The sequence below is a fragment of the Grampus griseus genome (genome assembly GCF_964374135.1).
Source record: "Grampus griseus genome assembly, chromosome: X".
NCBI classification, from domain to species: Eukaryota; Metazoa; Chordata; class Mammalia; order Artiodactyla; family Delphinidae; genus Grampus; species Grampus griseus.
This window is the reverse complement of record NC_138999.1, coordinates 60,474,313-60,498,998: the sequence shown is the minus strand read 5'-3', so window position 1 is coordinate 60,498,998 and position 24,686 is coordinate 60,474,313. Positions and strand designations below refer to the sequence as shown.

Here is a 24,686-nt window from a genome sequence, read left to right as displayed (position 1 = left end):
ATGTAGAGAATAACTAAAGAAAAGGAAGGGAACGCTGAAGACAAAGGATAGAGGTTACTTCTGAGGAGGGTGAAGGGAAAGGAATTGGAGCTTCCATGCAAGGAACTTCTAAGGTTATGGTGACGTTTGAAAAAACACTGCTATAAAAGTTTACTGAGGGAATGAATGGCTCCCAAGTCTGTATCTCTCTCTAGCTTTGACCCCTCACTGGTGTTCCAGAACCAAATTTCTAAGTGCATTCCACCTGCATGTCCTATAAGAAACACAACCTTAATGTATCCAAAATCCCATCATTTCCCTCCCAATCTTTCTTTACTTCCTGTGTCCTTATGCTCCCCACCACAAAGTCACTCAAAACGGAAATGTTAGTCACCTTTGACTTCTGCTTCCTTGTGGTGGCCATAGAAACATGCCCCTCCGATCCACTGCAGGGAACATAGTAGATTGGCAAGTGCCAGCTGCCACTTCTCTGGCACCACCATTGTTTGTGCCAAGATCCCACATCCTCTGGGTAGCTCCCAGCCAGTGACTGAGCATGGCAGGGGCATACTGCTTCAGGACAGGGACTCCTCTAAATGGCAGCTGTAGGGTGGGGACTCCACATGAGCCTGAACAAACTAAACTAAACGGAACTAAAGTTTACTGTTAGAACGAAACTGCATCTGAGATTCTTCTTATCTGACCCTCCTTTCCCCCACGTCTCTCTTACAGACGTCAGACCCGCATCGCACCCTGAAGAAGAAGACTCATTCCTGCTCCTTCTCCTTTATCCTTCACATGCCATTCTCCCATCATGTTCGTTCATGTCCAATCATGCCTTGGTGTCCGTATTTTTGGAGGACCCAAACTAACAAAAGTGGTACCAGGAGTGGTCTGAGAAGTTAGCTATAAGATGGGGTTTATGGACCAGCTCACTCACTGCCCAAATGACAAAGAGCGTACCATTTTGAGTGTTATGTGGGGCATGGATAATCTCTAGCACAAGGTTACCTCCTGATTCCTTAAGGTTTTATCCATACGTACCTTGAAAAATATCCCAGTGGAGGGTCTTACTTGTGGCCTGTGAGATGATTCAGGCCTTTGAATGGTAGGGAGGGCACTATGTCTATAGGGAGGGCAGAGGCGGCTGTTCATCACTGTTATACTGGCGCCCTGCAAAGACATAATGAGAAACTAAGGGACATTACCAAACAGTTAAGGGCCAAGTGTAAGATTCATGGGGTTTTCTTGGTGGCTTACAAAATGCCCTTGCCTCCTGCAGAGACAGCTGAGTAGCTCACAGATTATGCGATAACAGTAAGTGCAGAACTCCAGAGATGTATACATCCTTGACAAACACAGGCCTGTTATGGGAAGGTCAGGGCCCTTTTTGGAAAAACTTCAGACTCTGAAATGTAGGCCGGGTATATTGGCATGGATGTCTCCAAACGTTGGCTTATCAGATCCAAACGTCCTGAGGCCTCAAAGCTTGCCGGGTGGCCCTTCCTTCCCTAGCAAGAGCTAACACATGCCCTGTGCTGGTAGATGCTACAGAGTCTGCTCCCCCACAAAGTGACAGACGCCTCTCCCAGGGAAACCCTCATCTCTTCTCCATAAACTCACTGGGATATGCCGAGCCTGATAAGGGGAAAAAGAAATTATACACCAAGAAATAACAAGCCTGTACTGGCAGGAGCAGGGCAATATCCCTGGGATTGGATTTTGAGGGTGCTGGATCAAGTGGACAGGAATATAAGAGTGGATAAGCAAGTTTTACTGAGCGGAGGCGCTTTCTCATGCCATGGAATTTAACACACGGGCAAGGACTCCAGGAGGTGGAGGAAATTCACTGCCAGACTGGCCCTTTGAAACTTTGAGAAAGTGATGGCCCATAAGGAGAGAAGTAGAAATGCCTGCCTTGGATTGGCAGATGGCAGAGGAAGGAACAAAAAGGTTGAGTGATGCAGACATGCTAGAACGGACAGAAAAGGTGAGGCCAGTCACATGGCCTCATGGTTATGTCCCACTGTAGGGCTGAGAGGACACATCCCACTGTAGGACACATGTCCCACTGTAGGGCTGAGAGGACAAATCACTCACCAAAGCCATCAGGAGTGTTCTGGTGAGAGGGGCCCCAGCATCACTAGAAGTTTGGTGGTTGCTCCCCTCTGGAGGCCAATGCCAATGATGGAAGGAAAGTGGTCCCGACCTGGGCTCATTACCACCCATGGGAGCCAACGAATTCTGACATGATAGAGGGCAGAGGGCAGCTCTTAACCAAGAGATGCCAGCAGACCACATTTCCAGTAACGACCAGCAAGCTCAGAGGGGCAGTCAAGAGTGCCTGCTTGACCGGCAGAAAGCTGAGAAGATGGCTCAGACAGCATGGCTCCCTAGGGGCAACGACAGCCAGCAAAAGGCAAGAATGCAAGAGAAGGAGGGCCATCATCCCGCTAAAAAGCCACAGTCTCCTGCTCAGTTCCTGGTCCTCAGCCAATTCAGAGATTGGCCCCACTGAAGAGGTGGATGAGTCCTGAGGAGGAAGGATCCAGAAACAAGGCAGTGGGTTATGACCGTCCCTAAAGAGAATGACTGCCAGTTCTCAGGTGACTGTACCCGGAGGCTAGAAAAAGACCCAGACACTTCTACTACTACCGGACACAGGATCTGAGCTGACATTGATCCAGGAGGCCCAAAGTGTCATGATGGGGCCCCATTAGAATGGGGCTTATGAGGCCCTGACATTAAAAGGAGTTGGGAATAGAGACCGGTTCACAGTGAGCTGAATGGGTCCCTGGACCAAAATAGCGGTCATTTCTCCAGTCCCCAAGCTGATAATGATAAGTGATACACTTGGCAGTTGGAGCAATGACTTCCACATTGGGTCACTGCTCTGTGGGGTAAGAGCTATCCCGGTGGGGAAAGCCAAGAGGAACCTCTGACACTGGCTCCCACCCCAGGCCAAGAGAGTAAGTCAAAAGCAGTATTGGATCCTGGTGAGCATAGGGGGCTAAAGCAGAGATTAGTGACATCATTGGAGACGTATGGGATGCAGGGGAAGAGGAGGTAGGAGAGCCACAGGGACGAAGAGAGTGGAGAAGGTGAGAAGAAGTTCTGGGAGTCTCTCTCTGGGGGAGGGAGGAAGGGAATGGAAATGGTGAGAGGGAAGACGGAGGCTTCCACTGAATCCACTGGTAATGTTTCCTAGGGTGCTGGTGGATGCAGGAGATTTTGCTATATCCTTCCTTATCCATTTTAACATATTTGAAATAGCACACCACGACTTAAAAAGTCACTGGGAGAAGTGGAAGAGGGCGGTATCCACAAACGGGCAGGCACCATCGGGGGCAGGCTCGAGGAGGAGGATTGCAGATTTACAGTGCACCCAATCTCCCCTGCTCTGAAACTTCTCCAGCACGGCCAGCTTCTCAGGTGCAGACCCAGAAAACTGGGCCTTTGAGTTCCACAGGCAAGAGGGGTTCAGACACCCCAGGACTCTCCAGGAGGTCAGCCAGAGCAGGTTGCAGGAGAGAGAGGTGACTGAAGACAGAGGAGTATGAACGGGAAGGAGCAGAAGGAAGGTATGGGAGGAATGGAGCGGTGTCAGAGTAGGAGTGGGGTGGCAGACACGGGAAATTCTAACACCCATGGGCCGTATAGAAACCAAGGGAGGCACCACTCCCCAGACATCAGTACTGCTCAGCTCAGGGGAGCTGAGAACTGACAGTTCCAAGAAAAATTGAGAGACACCTGGCTATCCACACCCACCGCCATCACAACTGGTAGGCCTTGGTTGTGCGTCCTTCAAAACTTTAAAACATACTTGTACATATACTTAAATGAATTCTCATATATTACATAGGATTGACTGGTGTGTGTGCGTGTGCCCACGCACGCAAGTGATTTAACTTACAAATGTGAATCCAAAGCCATCGTTCTGCAACTTGCAGTTGGAAGTCAGGCGGATGCTTTCGAAAGCTGTGAGAATGGCCTGATGCATTCCGTTGGACTGCCACGCTTTATGCTACTGGATGCTAAGCCACGTTGCATTCATCCATTTCCTTACTGACGGGAATTTGGAGTGTTCCCAGTTTTTCCCATCACCAACTCCCTTGTGCATGTGTTCTTGTACACTACAGGTACCAGCGTGTCTCCGGAAGAAGTACCAGGCAGCGGACTTGCAGCAGCATAGAGGAAATAGATTCTTTCTTCCTTCCTTTTAAAGATCTTGGGCTAAAAGCAAGGACTCTGGAGTCAGATTGATTGGTTTCAATCCTGCCGCTGATCCCCACGAGCCGAATGACCTTGGGCCAGTGGCCGAACCTCTCAGTGCCTGTTTCCTCACCGGGAAGAGGCCAGTAATAGTTGGTACTATAGTTAAAGGCGTGTCACGCGGATGCATTATTATTTATGCCCAGCGCTTAGAAGAGTGCCAAGCACAGAGTCCGTGCCGGCACTAAGTTGCTTTCAATGGATTCTGCCAAATGCGTCTCTTGCACCACCGCCACAGGGGTTTGCTCCTAACCTCTCCCACCCTCGGAATGGTTAAGCTCTTTGAAGGTTGTCAACCTAGTGTGTGAAACCCGATTCGTGGTTTTAGTTCACATCTCCAGGATCAGCGGTGGGGAGCATCTTTTGGCGTGTAACTGGCCACTGCGATTTCCTCTTCTTTGAATTTGCCTCAGAGAGGGGGAAGGACTGATGGAGCGAGGCCAACCCCAAGTCTATCCGCCACACCCGCCTGCCAGGAACGTCTGCTGAGCCACATTTGATGGAGCAGTTGAGACAGAGACCTTACAGAACAAAAATACGATCCCTTTGCTCTCTGGCCGACCCCTGATCACTGACTGCGGGACTCCTGTGCCCATTCTCCTGTTGGGTCTTAAGGCTTGCGGTGGAAGGGAGGCTGGCAAATGCTTTCGGCGCGTGCTAGGCATCCAGCGCCTCCATCTTGACGTTTCATCCTCACCACCCCTGGAGCCCCGCGCCCTCACTCGCCGACGCCCTCGACCCCCTGTATACATGGGAAACGGAGGCTCAGAGCTGTGACTCTAATCAGAAAGGGGAGGCGGGACAGGAGGAGGCGGGCCCAGAGGCTTGACAGAGGGAGGCACTCCCACCACCTCCTTCACCAGCCAACTGCCCGGACCGCCCACGGGCTTGCGAGCAAACCAGAGGCCCTCGGCCCCATTGGTTAGGTCTCGACGGGGTCGGGCGAACAAGGAGCCCGCTGGTTGGCGGAGGCCGGACCAATGAGGAGGCTGCGGCGCGGGCGAGAGAGGCGCGCTGAAAGTGGCGCGTCCTTTCTTTTGAGGCGAGCTCGTGCGGCGCGTGAGGTGGCTGACGCTCCCTTCTGAGCGCCGCCCGCCTAGCCCGCCGTGACCGCGACCGCGACTCGGGCTATCGACCGTCGGCCCGGTTCTGGGGCCGCTCGGGTCGCCACATGAGCTCCCCGGATGAGGTGTATGTGTTGAGAAGGCGTGTCCGCCCAAAAGTCAGGGAGCGGGCCGGCGTCCGCATAGCCGGCCCCGCAGTCCCGCCGGGGCCCGACGCAGGCCCCGAGCCTGGGGAGCCGCGGAGCGGCAAGGGCGGAGGCGGCTTCCCGGACCCCGAGGGCTTCCAGTCGAAGCGGGAGATGCTGGAAGGGCGAGGGCCGGTGCTGTGGGGCCGCGAAGGCCGACCTGGCTCCCCAGAAGAGCACACGAGGGACCTCCTGGACCTGATCGAGGAGTCTGAGGCGGCCAAGAAGGCCAACCTGCAGCAGCTGACCGACCAGCACGTACTGTGCGTACGCAGATACCCAGACCCCGAGGTCTTCCAGTCTGAGCGGGAGATGCTGGAAGCGCGAGGGCCGGTGCTGTGGGGCCGCGAAGGCTGACCTGGCTCCCCGCATGAGCACACGAGGGACCTCCTGGACCTGATTGAGGAGTCTGAGGCGGCCAAGGAGGCCAATCTGCAGCAGCTGACCGACCAGCACGTACTGGGCGTCCGCAGATACCCAGACCCCGAGGGCTTCCAGTCTGAGCTGGAGATGCTGGAAGCGCGAGGGCCGGTGCTGTGGGGCCGCGAAGGCCGACCTGGCTCCCCAGATGAGCACACGAGGGACCTCCTGGACCTGATCGAGGAGTCTGAGGCGGCCAAGGAGGCCAACCTGCAGCAGCTGACCGACCAGGACGTGCTGGGCGTCCGCAGGTACCCGTCCCCGGAGAGGTCCACTGCCTTCAAAGAGGCCACTGGGTCGACACTGCGCCTCGAGGCGGGTCCCGGCGGTCGAGGAGCGCCCGGCCAGAGCTGTGGGGAGGCGTCGACGGCTCCAGCCGGCCCTGTCCACCTCGGTGGGCCTGAAGCGGGCCGGGCCTTGGGGAACCCTAAGAGAGGCACTAAGCGTAGGTTGAACGTGGCTGCGGATCGCCAGCGGCGCTCCGCGGGAGGCCTGGCCTGGCTGCTGTCCGACTCCGAGTCCTCAGATGAATTCAGTGAGACACAGCTGATGACGGTGAGCACTTACCGCAGAGGAAGAGGCCAGGCCAAGCCCAGCAGACCCGAGGATCCCGGGGACACTCCCAGACACTCGAAGTTCCAAGTCAGGGAGAATTACCGTCACGTGACAGGCTCTTCCCTGTCCTCGGCTCCGCGAGGACTCTCTTCGCTTGTGGAAAGGCAGGGCGTGGGAAAGCAGGGCATCTCTTCCCCTAAGAAAATGCAGAGCGTGCTGTGGGGCAAGGGGGGCAGCAAGCCCAGCTACCCGGGAGCTGCTGCTGCTGCTTCTGTTTCTGCTGCTGCTCCAGGTGGCCTGCCGCGGGTCACTCCTAGGAAGAACGGAGCCCAGGAGAAGAAATCCGTCGGGGGAGCATCCAAACTTGCCCTGGGGGGAACCTTCCGTTCCCGGGGGCAGCGGATCTCGGCAACTCCCGTGGAACCGGCTACCTTCCCCCCAATCTCTGGTATTCCGCTGCCTGGGAGACCCAAGAGTTATACCTTGGTCCTTTCGGGAACCAAACAGTCCAAGCACAGTGGCGCTGGGAAGAAATCCGTGGTCAGGTGGGCAAGGGAGTCTGAGGCGGTGGCGGGAGAAGATAAGGACCCAAATAGAGACCCAGCCCCATAGGGCCAAGTGAGTAGGCCATGCTCCTCGTCTCTCCCCACTCTTCCCCCCCCGACAGCACCCAGGGCACACGTCTTCACCCATGCTGCCTCTGTCCACACCTCAGAGGTCAGGATTGGGTGCCCCTCGGTCACTGGGTCATTACGATGCCAGATCGGGCTCCTTTTCCTAGGGACAAACATTAAGGTAGCACTTCGGGTGTCCTGGGCCCGGTTCTCCACCCTTGGCCTCTTTCCAGCCTCCTCTGAGAGACTTGGGCTGGGATGGAAGGGAGGGCTGGTAGCTGAATTGGGTCGGGGGATCCCTTAAAAGCTTCCCCGGAAAGCCTCAGTATTTAGACTCACCAGCTTCCTGAATCCTCCTTCCTAGCTGTTCCCCAGACCTTTCTTGCAGGGGGCCTGGGCTTTCTCAGTGTCCCACTGTTGTGCCTAGATCAGCTCTGCCTGCTGGCCTGGGGCTGACTGAGGGAGAAACTGCTAATGAGATCAGCCTTTCAATTCCCTTCCCAATTCCCTGCCTCACCCTGGCCCGAATCACACAACTCTCTCTCTCTCTCTCTCTCTCTCTCTCTCTCTCTCTCTCTCTCTCTCTCTCTCTCACACACACACACACACACACACACAGTTCCTTAGTCCAAATCGGTGAGAAATTTTTGTTTCAGCTGCTCACTCACAGGCCAGGGACATCTTGTCTGCGCATGCATCGTAGAAAAGCCAGCAGTGGTGACGTCAACACCAGAGGCCCCCAAGATCCAGGAAACTCAGAACCCTTGGCCCTGAACCAGGGAGAAGTCATGCCCAGGGGGCCTGCCCCCTCAGGTGAGTGTCGTGGGTTTGATATGAGGGGAGGGAAGAGGGGTTGAGGACAGAAACCTCTGCCTCTGTCTCTGCCGGGGGCACAGCCTTGCTCCCAGGCAGCTTCTCCCACAGAAGACGGGGTGCTGGCAGGGCTGGCCTTGAGCCACATCATCCTCTGTGTGGGGTTTGTGCGGCCGGGGTGATCGGTGGCAGTGCTCCAGGTGTAGACTTGCAGGGGAACAGCCTTTTCTGTTAAGTCCTGTTCGGCCACATTGCTCTCCCACGTGCTGGCTGTGGCTGCAGCTCTGGGAGGGTGGAATCCAGAGCCACATTGTTTGGGGACCACAATGGCGAAATGGCTGCCCCCGGGGAACAGGGGAGGCAGGCCCAGAGACAAGGTTCCGGCTGCTGGGCAGAGCAGGGGCGGCTAGTTGCCAGCAGAGGATGGTGCTGCCTCATCTCACTTTAGAGCCCGCTTGGCCCTTTCTACCTCACTGGGAGCCTGGGAAGCTGGATTGTGTGTCCTTTCCCTCTCAGGTGACCGGGGGCCACTTAACCATCCCCCAAGACCGGAAACGCAGCAGCAGCCACTGGGAACGCCCTGCTGTCCTTGGGTAATGCTTCCTCTGCATCCTGGAAATGCAGGCCCAAACTCGAGGGTGGGATCTGGGTCCAAGTTCAGCTGACATGTGTGGGCTCCCCCTCCCCTGCCCCCATCACGTACCCCACGGAGGGAGCCCACCTCCTTTCCACTGAGGAGCCCTTGCCAGGCTAACCACCCGGCTTTGGGGTGGAGGGCCCGGGGGAGAGGAGAAGGTGGAGGAGAGAGGAGGCCAGAGTATACTAATCATTTCTCTTCCTCCTCTGTCTGCTGGCCTAGTGTCTCGAGCTAAAGAGAGAAGTAGACGAACTTAAGGAGCAACTTGGTATGAGGAACCAGAGCCGGAGAGCGGTGTCTTAGTGAAGAACCCGGGTGGGCACCTGGGGTGGGGGTGGGCTGCAGGTGCAGTGGGCCTGGCAGGGACGATCATCCCTGTGGGGAGGAGAACCTCTCAGGCCTGGTCCTGGAGCTGGCTGTGCATGTACAACTGGGCGTGTGTACAAACAGCAAAGTACTGTCTGGACTGCATGCACACTTTGACAACCAGACCAGTCCTAGGGAATGTCCTTCTGATAGGACTTTTAGAGATGCCTCGTTGATTTTTCCCTTGAACTGCTGCTTGGTGTGGCTTCTAAGGTTCTTGTTGGATTGTTTGTTTGTGTGTGTGACAAGTTCTGAGTGGTTGTGGCACGGCCCACAGCATGAGAGCTGCTGGCACATTTTGTTTCCCTTTAGGAACCAGTTCCACATTCAATTTGGGTGGTGGGGAGTGATCAGGCCCAGAGCTCTTTGCATTGGGTCTGGAGGGGTTTCAGGTATCAGGGCTAGGCGGTTCCTCACGGGGATAGGGGGACGGGCTGCTGTATCCTTCTGTCTGGAGCGCCTGCTAATGCCTGTCCCTGTTGCAGCCGCCATGCAGTACCTGGCTGACAAGTTGCAGACCCTTTGAAGTGAGTGTTACACACACCGTACCCCTTCCCACAGTCCTGGCTGTTGAGCAGGGCTGGGGGCTGGCCCTGGCTTCAGGCTCTTCCCTGACTCTGCTGTTTCACAGGTTGAGCCCAGCGTCTTCCTGCAAGAGGAGCAGCTGGTACCTTTGGGGCCCTGGAGCTGTGGCCAAGCTCGTTCCCTCCTGTTCTGCCTCAGCTAGGGCTTCCTCTCCCCCTTGTTTTGCCCCCGCCCCGCCCCAGTTTCACAGCAGTTTCCAATTAAAGTACCTCTCATATTCTGTGTTCTGCCTTCTCTCTGGAGGGGTAGGGGTCAGGGGCGGGGTAGGGGGCCGGGCCGGGGCGCTGCTCCACGTCAGAGCCTTTTCCAGAACGGTATCTGTGGCATCCTGTGGTGGGGACTCTGGGCCAGCCTCTGCTACCATCCCTGCAGTCAAGCCAGCGGAGTGTCCCAGGTCTGGGTCCTGTGTGTGCTCTGCCTGGCCACATTGGCACGTCCTCCCTTTCCCCCGAAGGCCCTCTTCTAGCTCTCTCCAAACACCCCTCCTCCTCTGGGGTCTGGCGGTTCCCATTCATCTCTGCCATTCACCCTTCCCATCAGCAGGAACTCATGACCCCCTTCCAGAGCTCCAATCTGGAAGCATTCACATCCTCCCTGCCCTAGCCAGCTGACCACCCTCCTCCAGCCGGGTCGTCTGTACACCCTTGAGTGGAAATTGGCCTGTCAAGTTCTATGGCGAGTGTGGTTAGTAGGTCTGTGTTGTTGCATGGTCCCCGTCAAATACTCTTCCACCAGCCCCATGACACAGATTTTCCTGGAAATGATATTTCCGTGTCCCAGCTCAATCTCCCAGACTGCCTCTTTAGGACACACGAGATTGAGTCTGAACTCCATGTTCGATTTTCCCCTCACTCGAGGTTGGGGAGCACTTCCTTCCCTCAGCCAGGACCCAGGGCTGTACCAGCCTGAGACTCAGAGGGACAGATTTGTGTTTGAGTGAGGCAAGGGTGGTTCTGCCTGACACCCTTCCCGAAGGACCGGTGTTTTACTACACAAAAGGGGGTATGATGGTAGATTGGCCATTCAAGGTTGGTGACGGTGTGTCCCTGTGTGTGAATAAATGTAATCAGGGGTAATCTCCCTTGAGGGAGAAAGATGTGATTCAGGGAGTAAAGGGAGTAGAGGCTGGTCCAGGTTCTGTAAGGCATTGAATGAGCAAAAGCAAGGTTCGGATCTGTTTTGTTCAAGGGTTGTCGTTAATTTCCCAAAATATAGGAGGGGGATGATGCAGAAGTCACCAACCCCCACGACAGGGTGTCGGGATGCTCGAAATGTTGGATTCGCTGGAGGTGGCTCTCGATCCTACTCTGTGATCCTATGATGTCTGACAACTACTGTGGGTGTGGATGGAATGAGATTGGGAAGGGTGGCTCCTCAGAGTAGCTCATCTTAGAATCAGGGGACCCATATATGAGGCCACCCAACATGAGCTACCCGGGACAGGGGCAGGATGGGCGCAGTGAGGATGGGAAGTAAGGAGTGACTGCACCTGGACAATGGGGAGCACTTGGGTCCACCCTTCCCCCATATTCTCACCCTGACTCCCTTCCAGAGTCCACGGCATGAGTTCAGGTGGGCAGACCACAGGTGGGATGGGACAGTCACAGACCTCAGGGTCAGAAAAGAACGTTCGTGGGACTTAATCCTTCCCCTCAAACCCCTCCCTGGAGAAGGTGGGCTTGATTGCTGCCCAGGCCTCTGGCTGGATTCCTAGAATGTACCCAGTGCCCCACCCAGCCTGTACCAGGCTTATGTTCTAGCCCCTCTTGCTCCGGCACTGCTCCCCACTGAGCTGAGGCCATTACCAATGAGTGTGTGTGCACTTCGAGGAAACAGAGCTAGCTTAGACCTTGGGCCTGCCTCTGACCAGTAGAGACAGTCATTCCAGGTCATGTGTCCCTGCAGACACTCTGGAGAGAGTGAAGCTAACTACAGGCTGGAGACAGCCATCACAGGAACTCGCTTCCCAGTGCACACTATGGATGTTAATAGAATGTTAACAGAATGTTCATAGAAACCTTATTCATAGTCACCCCAAACTGAAAGCAATCAAGATGTTATTCAACAGATGAACGAATAAAACCATACATCTATAAATGAAACATTTTTTAACAATACAAAGGAAGGAACTCTTGATACATGCAACAACTTGGATCAATCGCAAATGCATTATGCTAAATGAAAGAAGCCAGTCTCAAAATGTTACATACTGTGTGATTGTGTTTGTATAATATTTGGAAAAGGTAAAACTGTAGGGATGGGAAACAGATCACCAGTTATCAGAGGTTTGGGATGGGGGAGATGGTTTGACTACAAAGCAGCAGAATGAGGGAGATTTTGGGGCTGATGGAACTGTTTTGTATCCTGATTGTGGTGATAGTTACACAAATCTGTCCATGTGTTAAAACTCATGGTACTGAAAACAAAAAAGTTAATTTTACTATGTAATAAATCAAAATATATGTAACTAAAAAAATTAAATGTGTCATACATAAAGGCTTGGGAATCATAATGGCATGCAAAATAGTACCAGCATTCTCAAAAGTGACATTGAAAGTCAGAAAACTTTTCAGCCTGAAATTATATATCAGCTATCAAATAAGCATGAAATTAAAGGTAATATTAAAGGTAATATTTGTTCATGCAAAGTCTTAAAAGAAATTATCACCCATGGTACCTGGAGAATGAGTCCCATCAAAACACTGTGGTAAACCAAGAACAATGAAGACATTAGTTCTAGGAAGCAGAAGATCCCACTTAGGGGTTTGGTAAAGGAGTGTTCTAGGTGCGACACTCTAGGCAACCAATAAAGATTGAAACTGGGTCCAGGAAAGTGATTTCCAACAACAAAGGAATGGACATAGTTGAAGATTGAGAAAATATTGCCAATAGGCCTATGACAGAAATGTAAGCTCTTGAGGGAAGGAACATCATCTGTTTTTCTCAGTGATGTAGCACCATGTGTTAGAACAGTACCTGGCATGTGGTAAGCCCTCAATAGAGAATTGTGAAATGGAAAGGAGAGAAAGAGTGAATGAGAAGAGAGGAATTTGAGACAGCAAGTATACACTGACGCTTAAGGAGTTTTTATGTGAAGGTGAGCAGAGAAAAATGGTGTCACTTGAAGGGAAATTGGAATCAAAAGAAGGTTTTCTTTAATTGGGAGAAACGACAACATACTTGTATGCTGATAGGAATGATCCAAAATAGAGAAAACTATTTATGAATGAGGGAAGTTTGTTTCTGATTGCCTGTATACTCTCAATGAAATGGGAAGCAAGGACATCTGGTGAGAGCGAAGGTGGTCCATGATCAGCAAGTACCCCCTCAACTTTCCCGGATCATCTTGTGATCTTCTTCTTTCTTTTACAATTTTATTTATTTATTTGGCTGCGCTGGGCCTCTGTGGCTGCGCGCCGGCTTTCTCTAGTTGCGGTGAGCAGGGGCTACTCTTCGTTGTGGTGCGCGGGCTTCTCATTGCAGTGGCTTCTCTTGTTGTGGAGCATGGGCTCTAGGCACGCAGGCTTCAGCAGTTGTGGCACACAGGCTCTAGAGCACAGGCTCCAGTAGCTGTGCCGCACAGGCTTAGTTGCTCCGTGGCATAGGGGATCTTCTGGGACCAGGGATCGAACCCGTGTCCCCTACATTGGCAGACAGATTCTTAACCACTGTGCCACCAGGGAAGTCCCGTGATCTTCTTGTATGGAACATTTCATAATAAAGTGCTGTGAAAAATGAAAAAGAAGTGCTTTTGTTCGTTAAAAGGTATGATAAAAAGAGTGAAGGCAAGCTAAAAACTAGAAGATATTTACATAACATGAAATCATCAAAGAATTAAAGTATAGAATACATAAAGAACTTCCACAAATAAACATGCAAACAACCCAAGGGGAAAATGGGCAAAAGACACTAAATGAACACCTCATAGACAAGAAAATCCCCAAGGCCAAGCATATGAAAAGCTGCTCAATATTATTACTAATATTATTACTAATCAAGAAATTGCAGATTAAATCTACAATGAGACGCCATTTCACTATCACAAGATTGACAACAATTTTGTACTTTGTTAATATCAAATGTTGATGAGGATGTGGAACAGTTCAACGCTGTTGATAGGAGTAGAAATTAGCATGACCCCATTGTAAAAACTCTGGCATGATCTAGTAATGTTGGAAATCTTCTTTCCCTATGAGATGACAATTTCAGTCCTGAGTATGAGCACTGGAACACAGCTTCCCAGCCATTTGATTCTATGGCTCACACAGAAAATGATGATTGTATGGCATACAGGAGTAAGATGACAAAGTTCAGGGCCAAAACCAAGCGGTCCAGGGGCTGCTGTCTGGCTGTCTCTGGAGATGAAGGCCTCAAAGTCCCAGGTCCAAAAGTTGGAAAGCTCTGCCCTGGAAGGCTCTTGTACGTGGGCACCAGGAAACATGCGCCAGAATGTTTATAGTAGCGCTATGAATAATATCTGCCCAAATGGAAACAACCCAAATTACCCATTGACAGTAGAATGGATACATAGGTTGAGATACAGTTGATTCTTGTTATTTGTAGATTCCATACTTGCAAATTCCCCTATTTGCTAAAATTCATTTTTAAACACAAATCAGTACCAGAGTGCTTTCCTCCTCGTTCGAGAGAGCTGTGAAAAATTTGAGTTGGTGGAATATGTTCCCAACTGAGGTCAAACAAGGTGACGCCCTGCCTTCTGGTTTCAGTCTCATACTGCAAGCAAGTGTCCTTTTCATGATTTATTTGGTGCCACATAGTTTGCATTTTTGTGCTTCTTTGTTGGTGATTTCATAATTAAAGATGGCCTCCAAGCTTAGTGCTGAAGTACTGTCTAGTGTTCTTGAGTGCAAAATGACTATGACGTGCACTCAAGAAAATATGTGTGTTACATAAACCTTGCTCAGGCATGATTTATAATGCTGTTGGCTGTGAGGTCAGTGTTAATGAATCAATAATATTTGTATTAAATAGAGTGCCTTTAAACAGAAACACACATGAAACATGATTACGCAGCGATCAGTCGATGAAAATGTTGTGACCAGCGGATGGTAGGAACTTGAAATTATATTTCCCTTAGGAGCAATGTTTCAGGATTGCCTAATTCAGTGTTCATGGCAACTTTATAGACTGCAAATAACTATCATGATAATGAGAGTCTACTGTATATTCATTTGGTGGAACAGTGTACAGCAATGAAAATGAACAAGTGCCTGCCACATGCGACAACAGGGATGAATCTCAGTTACACAGTATCACACGGGAGAAGTCAGAAACAACACAAATGATTCCATTTACATAAAGACCAAAGGATGCAGCAAAACCAACGTTGTTAGGAATATGAACCTATGTAGAGAATAACTAAAGAAAAGGAAGGGAACGCTGAAGACAAAGGATAGAGGTTACTTCTGAGGAGGGTGAAGGGAAAGGAATTGGAGCTTCCATGCAAGGAACTTCTAAGGTTATGGTGACGTTTGAAAAAACACTGCTATAAAAGTTTACTGAGGGAATGAATGGCTCCCAAGTCTGTATCTCTCTCTAGCTTTGACCCCTCACTGGTGTTCCAGAACCAAATTTCTAAGTGCATTCCACCTGCATGTCCTATAAGAAACACAACCTTAATGTATCCAAAATCCCATCATTTCCCTCCCAATCTTTCTTTACTTCCTGTGTCCTTATGCTCCCCACCACAAAGTCACTCAAAACGGAAATGTTAGTCACCTTTGACTTCTGCTTCCTTGTGGTGGCCATAGAAACATGCCCCTCCGATCCACTGCAGGGAACATAGTAGATTGGCAAGTGCCAGCTGCCACTTCTCTGGCACCACCATTGTTTGTGCCAAGATCCCACATCCTCTGGGTAGCTCCCAGCCAGTGACTGAGCATGGCAGGGGCATACTGCTTCAGGACAGGGACTCCTCTAAATGGCAGCTGTAGGGTGGGGACTCCACATGAGCCTGAACAAACTAAACTAAACGGAACTAAAGTTTACTGTTAGAACGAAACTGCATCTGAGATTCTTCTTATCTGACCCTCCTTTCCCCCACGTCTCTCTTACAGACGTCAGACCCGCATCGCACCCTGAAGAAGAAGACTCATTCCTGCTCCTTCTCCTTTATCCTTCACATGCCATTCTCCCATCATGTTCGTTCATGTCCAATCATGCCTTGGTGTCCGTATTTTTGGAGGACCCAAACTAACAAAAGTGGTACCAGGAGTGGTCTGAGAAGTTAGCTATAAGATGGGGTTTATGGACCAGCTCACTCACTGCCCAAATGACAAAGAGCGTACCATTTTGAGTGTTATGTGGGGCATGGATAATCTCTAGCACAAGGTTACCTCCTGATTCCTTAAGGTTTTATCCATACGTACCTTGAAAAATATCCCAGTGGAGGGTCTTACTTGTGGCCTGTGAGATGATTCAGGCCTTTGAATGGTAGGGAGGGCACTATGTCTATAGGGAGGGCAGAGGCGGCTGTTCATCACTGTTATACTGGCGCCCTGCAAAGACATAATGAGAAACTAAGGGACATTACCAAACAGTTAAGGGCCAAGTGTAAGATTCATGGGGTTTTCTTGGTGGCTTACAAAATGCCCTTGCCTCCTGCAGAGACAGCTGAGTAGCTCACAGATTATGCGATAACAGTAAGTGCAGAACTCCAGAGATGTATACATCCTTGACAAACACAGGCCTGTTATGGGAAGGTCAGGGCCCTTTTTGGAAAAACTTCAGACTCTGAAATGTAGGCCGGGTATACTGGCATGGATGTCTCCAAACGTTGGCTTATCAGATCCAAACGTCCTGAGGCCTCAAAGCTTGCAGGGTGGCCCTTCCTTCCCTAGCAAGAGCTAACACATGCCCTGTGCTGGTAGATGCTACAGAGTCTGCTCCCCCACAAAGTGACAGACGCCTCTCCCAGGGAAACCCTCATCTCTTCTCCATAAACTCACTGGGATATGCCGAGCCTGATAAGGGGAAAAAGAAATTATACACCAAGAAATAACAAGCCTGTACTGGCAGGAGCAGGGCAATATCCCTGGGATTGGATTTTGAGGGTGCTGGATCAAGTGGACAGGAATATAAGAGTGGATAAGCAAGTTTTACTGAGCGGAGGCGCTTTCTCATGCCATGGGATTTAACACACGGGCAAGGACTCCAGGAGGTGGAGGAAATTCACTGCCAGACTGGCCCTTTGAAACTTTGAGAAAGTGATGGCCCATAAGGAGAGAAGTGGAAATGCCTGCCTTGGATTGGCAGATGGCAGAGGAAGGAACAAAAAGGTTGAGTGATGCAGACATGCTAGAACGGACAGAAAAGGTGAGGCCAGTCACATGGCCTCATGGTTATGTCCCACTGTAGGGCTGAGAGGACACATCCCACTGTAGGACACATGTCCCACTGTAGGGCTGAGAGGACACATCACTCACCAAAGCCATCAGGAGTGTTCTGGTGAGAGGGGCCCCAGCATCACTAGAAGTTTGGTGGTTGCTCCCCTCTGGAGGCCAATGCCAATGATGGAAGGAAAGTGGTCCCGACCTGGGCTCATTACCACCCATGGGAGCCAACGAATTCTGACATGATAGAGGGCAGAGGGCAGCTCTTAACCAAGAGATGCCAGCAGACCACATTTCCAGTAACGACCAGCAAGGTCAGAGGGGCAGTCAAGAGTGCCTGCTTGACCGGCAGAAAGCTGAGAAAATGGCTCAGACAGCATGGCTCCCTAGGGGCAACGACAGCCAGCAAAAGGCAAGAATGCAAGAGAATGAGGGCCATCATCCCGCTAAAAAGCCACAGTCTCCTGCTCAGTTCCTGGTCCTCAGCCAATTCAGAGACTGGCCCCACTGAAGAGGTGGATGAGTCCTGAGGAGGAAGGATCCAGAAACAAGGCAGTGGGTTATGACCGTCCCTAAAGAGAATGACTGCCAGTTCTCAGGTGACTGTACCCGGAGGCTAGCAAAAGACCCAGACACTTCTACTACTACCGGACACAGGATCTGAGCTGACATTGATCCAGGAGGCCCAAAGTGTCATAATGGGGCCCCATTAGAATGGGGCTTATGAGGCCCTGACATTAAAAGGAGTTGGGAATAGAGACCGGTTCACAGTGAGCTGAATGGGTCCCTGGACCAAAATAGCGGTCATTTCTCCAGTCCCCAAGCTGATAATGATAAGTGATACACTTGGCAGTTGGAGCAATGACTTCCACATTGGGTCACTGCTCTGTGGGGTAAGAGCTATCCCGGTGGGGAAAGCCAAGAGGAACCTCTGACACTGGCTCCCACCCCAGGCCAAGAGAGTAAGTCAAAAGCAGTATTGGATCCTGGTGAGCATAGGGGGCTAAAGCAGAGATTAGTGACATCATTGGAGACGTATGGGATGCAGGGGAAGAGGAGGTAGGAGAGCCACAGGGACGAAGAGAGTGGAGAAGGTGAGAAGAAGTTCTGGGAGTCTCTCTCTGGGGGAGGGAGGAAGGGAATGGAAATGGTGAGAGGGAAGACGGAGGCTTCCACTGAATCCACTGGTAATGTTTCCTAGGGTGCTGGTGGATGCAGGAGATTTTGCTATATCCTTCCTTATCCATTTTAACATATTTGAAATAGCACACCACGACTTAAAAAGTCACTGGGAGAAGTGGAAGAGGGTGGTATCCACAAACGGGCAGGCACCATCGGGGGCAGGCTCGAGGAGGAGGATTGCAGATTTACAGTGCACCCAATCTCCCCTGCTCTGAAACTTCTCCAGCACGGCCAGCTTCTCAGGTGCAGACCCAGAAAACTGGGCCTTTGAGTTCCACAGGCAAGAGGGGTTCAGACACCCCAGGACTCTCCAGGAGGTCAGCCAGAGCAGGTTGCAGGAGAGAGAGGTGACTGAAGACAGAGGAGTATGAACGGGAAGGAGCAGAAGGAAGGTATGGGAGGAATGGAGCGGTGTCAGAGTAGGAGTGGGGTGGCAGACACGGGAAATTCTAACACCCATGGGCCGTATAGAAACCAAGGGAGGCACCACTCCCCAGACATCAGTACTGCTCAGCTCAGGGGAGCTGAGAACTGACAGTTCCAAGAAAAATTGAGAGACACCTGGCTATCCACACCCACCGCCATCACAACTGGTAGGCCTTGGTGGTGTGTCCTTCAAAACTTTAAAACATACTTGTACATATACTTAAATGAATTCTCATATATTACATAGGATTGACTGGTGTGTGTGCGTGTGCCCACGCACGCAAGTGATTTAACTTACAAATGTGAATCCAAAGCCATCGTTCTGCAACTTGCAGTTGGAAGTCAGGCGGATGCTTTCGAAAGCTGTGAGAATGGCCTGATGCATTCCGTTGGACTGCCACGCTTTATGCTACTGGATGCTAAGCCACGTTGCATTCATCCATTTCCTTACTGACGGGAATTTGGAGTGTTCCCAGTTTTTCCCGTCACCAACTCCCTTGTGCATGTGTTCTTGTACACTACAGGTACCAGCGTGTCTCCGGAAGAAGTACCAGGCAGCGGACTTGCAGCAGCATAGAGGAAATAGATTCTTTCTTCCTTCCTTTTAAAGATCTTGGGCTAAAAGCAAGGACTCTGGAGTCAGATTGATTGGTTTCAATCCTGCCGCTGATCCCCACGAGCCGAATGACCTTGGGCCAGTGGCCGAACCTCTCAGTGCCTGTTTCCTCACCGGGAAGAGGCCAGTAATAGTTGGTACTATAGTTAAAGGCGTGTCACGCGGATGCATTATTATTTATGCCCAGCGCTTAGAAGAGTGCCAGGCACAGAGTCCGTGCCGGCACTAAGTTGCTTTCAATGGATTCTGCCAAATTACCTCCCAAATGCGTCTCTTGCACCACCGCCACAGGGGTTTGCTCCTAACCTCTCCCACCCTCGGAATGGTTAAGCTCTTTGAAGGTTGTCAACCTAGTGTGTGAAACCCGATTCGTGGTTTTAGTTCACATCTCCAGGATCAGCGGTGGGGAGCATCTTTTGGGGTGTAACTGGCCACTGCGATTTCCTCTTCTTTGAATTTGCCTCAGAGAGGGGGAAGGACTGATGGAGCGAGCCCAACCCCAAGTCTATCCACCACACCCGCCTGCCAGGAACGTCTGCTGAGCCACATTTGATGGAGCAGTTGAGACAGAGACCTTACAGAACGAAAATACGATCCCTTTGCTCTCTGGCCGACCCCTGATCACTGACTGCGGGACTCCTGTGCCCATTCTCCTGCTGGGTCTTAAGGCTTGCGGTGGAAGGGAGGCTGGCAAATGCTTTCGGCGCGTGCTAGGCATCCAGCGCCTCCATCTTGACGTTTCATTCTCACCACCCCTGGAACCCGGCGCCCTCACTCGCCGACGCCCTCGACCCCCTGTATACATGGGAAACGGAGGCTCAGAGCTGTGACTCTAACCAGAAAGGGGAGGCGGGACAGGAGGAGGCGGGCCCAGAGGCTTGACAGAGGGAGGCACTCCCACCACCTCCTTCACCAGCCAACTGCCCGGACCGCCCACGGGCTTGCGAGCAAACCAGAGGCCCTCGGCCCCATTGGTTAGGTCTCGACGGGGGCGGGTGAACAAGGCGCCCGCTGGTTGGCGGTGGCCGGACCAATGAGGAGGCTGCGGCGCGGGCGTGAGAGGCGCGCTGAAAGTGGCGCGTCCTTTCTTTTGAGGCGAGCTCGTGCGGCGCGTGAGGTGGCTGACGCTCCCTTCTGAGCGCCGCCCGCCTAGCCCGCCGTGACCGCGACCGCGACTCGGACCATCGACCGTCGCCCCGGTTCTGGGGCCACCCGCGTCGCGACATGAGCTTCCCGGATGAGGTGTATGTGTTGAGAAGGCGTGTCCGCCCAAAAGTCAGGGAGCGGGCCGGCGTCCGCATAGCCGGTCCCGCAGTCCCGCCGGGGCCCGACCCAGGCCCCGAGCCTGGGGAGCCGCGGAGTGGCAAGGGCGGAGGCGGCTTCCCGGACCCCGAGGGCTTCCAGTCGAAGCGGGAGATGCTGGAAGGGCGAGGGCCGGTGCTGTGGGGCCGCGAAGGCCGACCTGGCTCCACAGATGAGCACACGAGGGACCTCCTGGACCTGATCGACGAGTCTGAGGCGGCCAAGGAGGCCAACCTGCAGCAGCTGACCGACCAGGACGTGCTGGGCGTCCGCAGGTACCCGTCCCCGGAGAGGTCCACTGCCTTCAAAGAGGCCACTGGGTCGACACTGCGCCTCGAGGCGGGTCCCGGCGGTCGAGGAGCGCCCGGCCAGAGCTGTGGGAAGGCGCCGACGGCTCCAGCCGGCCCTCTCCACCTCGGTGGGCCTGAAGCGGGCCGGGCCTTGGGGAACCCTAAGAGAGGCACTAAGCGTAGGTTGAACGTGGCTGCGGATCGCCAGCGGCGCTCCGCGGAAGGCCTGGCCTGGCTGCTGTCCGACTCCGAGTCCTCAGATGAATTCAGTGAGACACAGCTGATGACGGTGAGCACTTACCGCAGAGGAGGAGGCCAGGCCAAGCCCAGCAGACCCGAGGATCCCGGGGACACTCCCAGACACTCGAAGTTCCAAGTCAGGGAGAATTACCGTCACGTGACAGGCTCTTCCCTGTCCTCGGCTCCGCGAGGACTCTCTTCGGTTGTGGAAAGGCAGGGCGTGGGAAAGCAGGGCATCTCTTCCCCTAAGAAAATGCAGAGCGTGCTGTGGGGCAAGGGGGGCAGCAAGCCCAGCTACGCGGGAGCTGCTGCTGCTGCTGCTTCTGTTTCTGCTGCTGCTGCAGGTGGCCTGCCGCAGGTCACTCCTAGGAAGAACGGAGCCCAGGAGAAGAAATCCGTCGGGGAAGCATCCAAACTTGCCCTGGGGGGAACCTTCCGTTCCCGGGGGCAGCGAATCTCGGCAACTCCCGTGGAAGCGGCCACCTTCCCCCCATTCTCTGGTATTCCGCTGCCTGGGAGACCCAAGAGTTATACCTTGGTCCTTTCGGGAACCAAACAGTCCAAGCACAGCGGCGCTGGGAAGAAATCCGTGGTCAGCTGGGCAAGGGAGTCTGAGGCGGTGGCGGGAGAAGATAAGGACCCAAATAGAGACCCAGCCCCAAAGGGCCAAGTGAGTAGGCCATGCTCCTCCTCTCTCCCCACTCTTCCCCCCCCACAGCACCCAGGGCACACGTCTTCACCCATGCTGCCTCTGTCCACCCCTCAGAGGTCAGCATTGGGTGCCCCTCGGTCACTGGGTCATTACGATGCCAGATCGGGCTCCTTTTCCTAGGGACAAACATTAAGGTAGCACTTCGGGTGTCCTGGGCCCGGTTCTCCACCCTTGGCCTCTTTCCAGCCTCCTCTGAGAGACTTGGGCTGGGATGGAAGGGAGGGCTGGTAGCTGAATTGGGTCGGGGGATCCCTTAAAAGCTTCCCCGGAAAGCCTCAGTGTTTAGACTCACCAGCTTCCTGAATCCTCCTTCCTAGCTGTTCCCCAGACTTTCCTTGCAGGGGGCCTGGGCTTTCTCAGTGTCCCACTGTTGTGCCTAGATCAGCTCTGCCTGCTGGCCTGGGGCTGACTGAGGGAGAAAGTGCTAATGAGATCAGCCTTTCAATTCCCTTTCCAATTCCCTGCCTCACCCTGGCCCGAATCACACAACTCTCTCTCTCTCCCTCTCTCTCTCTGTCTCTCTCTCTCTCTCTCTCTCTCTCTCTCACACACACACACACACACACACACACACACACACACACTTCCTTAGTGCAAATCGGTGAGAAATTTTTGTTTCAGCTGCTCACTCACAGGCCAGGGACATCTTGACTGCGCATGCATTGTAGAAAAGCCAGCAGTGGCGACGTCAACACCAGAGGCCCCCAAGATCCAGGAAACTCAGAACCCTTGGCCCTGAACCAGGGAGAAGTCATGCCCAGGGGGCCTGCCCCCTCAGGTGAGTGTCGTGGGTTTGATATGAGGGGAAGGAAGAGGGTTTGAGGACAGAAACCTCTGCCTCTGTCTCTGCTGGGGGCACAGCCTTGCTCCCAGGCAGCTTCTCCCACAGGAGACGGGGTGCTGGCAGGGCTGGCCTTGAGCCACATCATCCTCTGTGTGGGGTTTGTGCGGCCGGGGTGATCGGTGGCAGTGCTCCGGGTGTAGACTTGCAGGGGAACAGCCTTTTCTGTTAAGTCCTGTTCGGCCACATTGCTCTCCCACGTGCTGGCTGTGGCTGCAGCTCTGGGAGGGTCGAATCCAGAGCCACATTGTTTGGGGACCACAATGGCGAAATGGCTGCCCCCGGGGAACAGGGGAGGCAGGCCCAGAGACAAGGTTCCGGCTGCTGGGCAGAGCAGGGGCGGCTGGTTGCCAGCAGAGGGTGGTGCTGCCTCACCTCACTTTAGAGCCCGCTTGGCCCTTTCCACCTCACTGGGAGCCTGGGAAGCTGGATTGTGTGTCCTTTCCCTCTCAGGTGACCGGGGGCCACTTGACCATCCCCCAAGACCGGAAACGCAGCAGCAGCCACTGGGAACGCCCTGCTGTCCTTGGGTAATGCTTCCACTGCATCCTGGAAATGCAGGCCCAAACTCGAGGGTGGGATCTGGGTCCAAGTTCAGCTGACATGTGTGGGCGCCCCCCTCCCCTGCCCCCATCACGTACCCCACGGAGGGAGCCCACCTCCTTTCCACTGAGGAGCTCTTGCCAGTCAGGTCCCCCGGCTTTGGGGTGGAGGGCCCAGGCGAGAGGAGAAGGTGGAGGAGAGAGGAGGCCAGAGTATAGTAATCATTTCTCTTCCTCCTCTGTCTGCTGGCCTAGTGTCTCGAGCTAGAGAGAGAAGTAGTCAAACTTAAGGAGCAACTTGGTATGAGGAACCAGGGCCGGAGAGCGTTGTCATAGTGCAGAACGCAGGTGGGCACCTGAGGTGGGGCTGGGCTGCAGGTTCAGTCGGCCAGGCAGGGACCAACATCCCTGTGGGGAGAACCTCTGAGACCTGGCCCTGGAGCCGGCTGTGCATGTACAACTAGGCATGTGTACAAATAGCAAAGTACTGTCTGGACTGCATGCACACTTTGACAACCAGACCAGTCCTAGGGAATGTCCTTCTGATAGGACTTTTAGAGATGCCTCGTTGATTTTTCCCTTGAACTGCTGCTTGGTGTGGCTTCTAAGGTTCCTATTGGATTGTTTGTTTGTGTGTGTGACAAGTTCTGAGTGGTTGTGGCACGGCCCACAGCATGAGAGCTGCTGGCACATTTTGTTTCCCTGTAGGTACCGGTTCCACATTCAGCTTGGGTGGTGGGGAGTGATCAGGCCCAGAGCTCTTTGCATGGGGTCTGGAGGGGTTTCAGGTTTCAGGGCTAGGCGGTTCCTCACGGGGATTGGGGACAGGCTTCTGTATCCCTCTGTCTGGAGCGCCTGCTAATGCCTGTCCCTGTTGCAGCCGCCATGCAGTACCTGGCTGACAAGTTGCAGACCCTTTGAAGTGAGTGTTACACACACCGTACCCCTTCCCACAGTCCTGGCTGTTGAGCAGGGCTGGGGGCTGGCCCCGGCTTGAGGCTCTTCCCTGACTCTGCTGTTTCACAGGTTGAGCCCAGCATCTTCCTGCAAGAGGAGCAGCTGGTACCTTTGGGGCCCTGGAGCTGTGGCCAAGCTCGTTCCCTCCTGTTCTGCCTCAGCTAGGGCTTCCTCTCCCCCTTGTTTTGCCCCCGCCCCGCCCCAGTTTCACAGCAGTTTCCAATTAAAGTACCTCTCATATTCTGTGTTCTGCCTTCTCTCTGGAGGGGTAGGGGTCGGTGTTGGGGTAGGGGGCCAGGGCAGGGGCTGCTCCACGTCACAGCCTTTTCCAGAACGGTATCTGTGGCATCCTGTGGTGGGGACTCTGGGCCAGCTTCTGTTACCATCCCTGCAGTCAAGCCAGCGGAGTGTCCCAGGTCTGGGTCCTGTGTGTGCTCTGCCTGGCCACATTGGCACGTCCTCCCTTTCCCCCGAAGGCCCTCTTCTAGCTCTCTCCAAACACCCCTCCTCTGGGGTCTGGCGATTCCCATTCATCTCTGCCATTCACCCTTCCCATCAGCAGGAACTCATGACCCCCTTCCAGAGCTCCAATCTGGAAGCATTCACATCCTCCCTGCCCTAGCCAGCTGACCACCCTCCTCCAGCCGGGTCGTCTGTACACCCTTGAGTGGAAATTGGCCTGTCAGGTTCTATGGCGAGTGTGGTTAGTAGGTCTGTGTTGTTGCATGGTCCCCGC

General features: G+C 53.4%; 1 protein-coding gene and 1 long non-coding RNA gene across 2 annotated transcripts; both read left to right on the top strand.

Annotated features, from left to right (window-relative positions):
- The first annotated feature begins 8,451 nt into the window (after positions 1-8,451).
- On the top strand, positions 8,452-9,706 carry LOC309839510. Its single transcript, XR_014298516.1, has 4 exons — positions 8,452-8,495; positions 8,762-8,807; positions 9,391-9,432; positions 9,537-9,706. It is a non-coding gene; the product is annotated as an uncharacterized lncRNA (long non-coding RNA).
- Positions 9,707-18,391: 8,685 nt separating this feature from the next.
- LOC309817538 (uncharacterized protein CXorf49 homolog) lies at positions 18,392-21,730 on the top strand (the record flags this gene model as incomplete). The annotated part of the gene is made up of 3 exons (XM_082646832.1): positions 18,392-18,416; positions 20,220-21,568; positions 21,617-21,730. The coding sequence occupies 3 exons, from the start codon at positions 18,392-18,394 to the stop codon at positions 21,728-21,730; spliced, it is 1,488 nt and encodes a 495-aa protein (XP_082502958.1).
- Between the last annotated feature and the right edge of the window lie 2,956 nt (positions 21,731-24,686).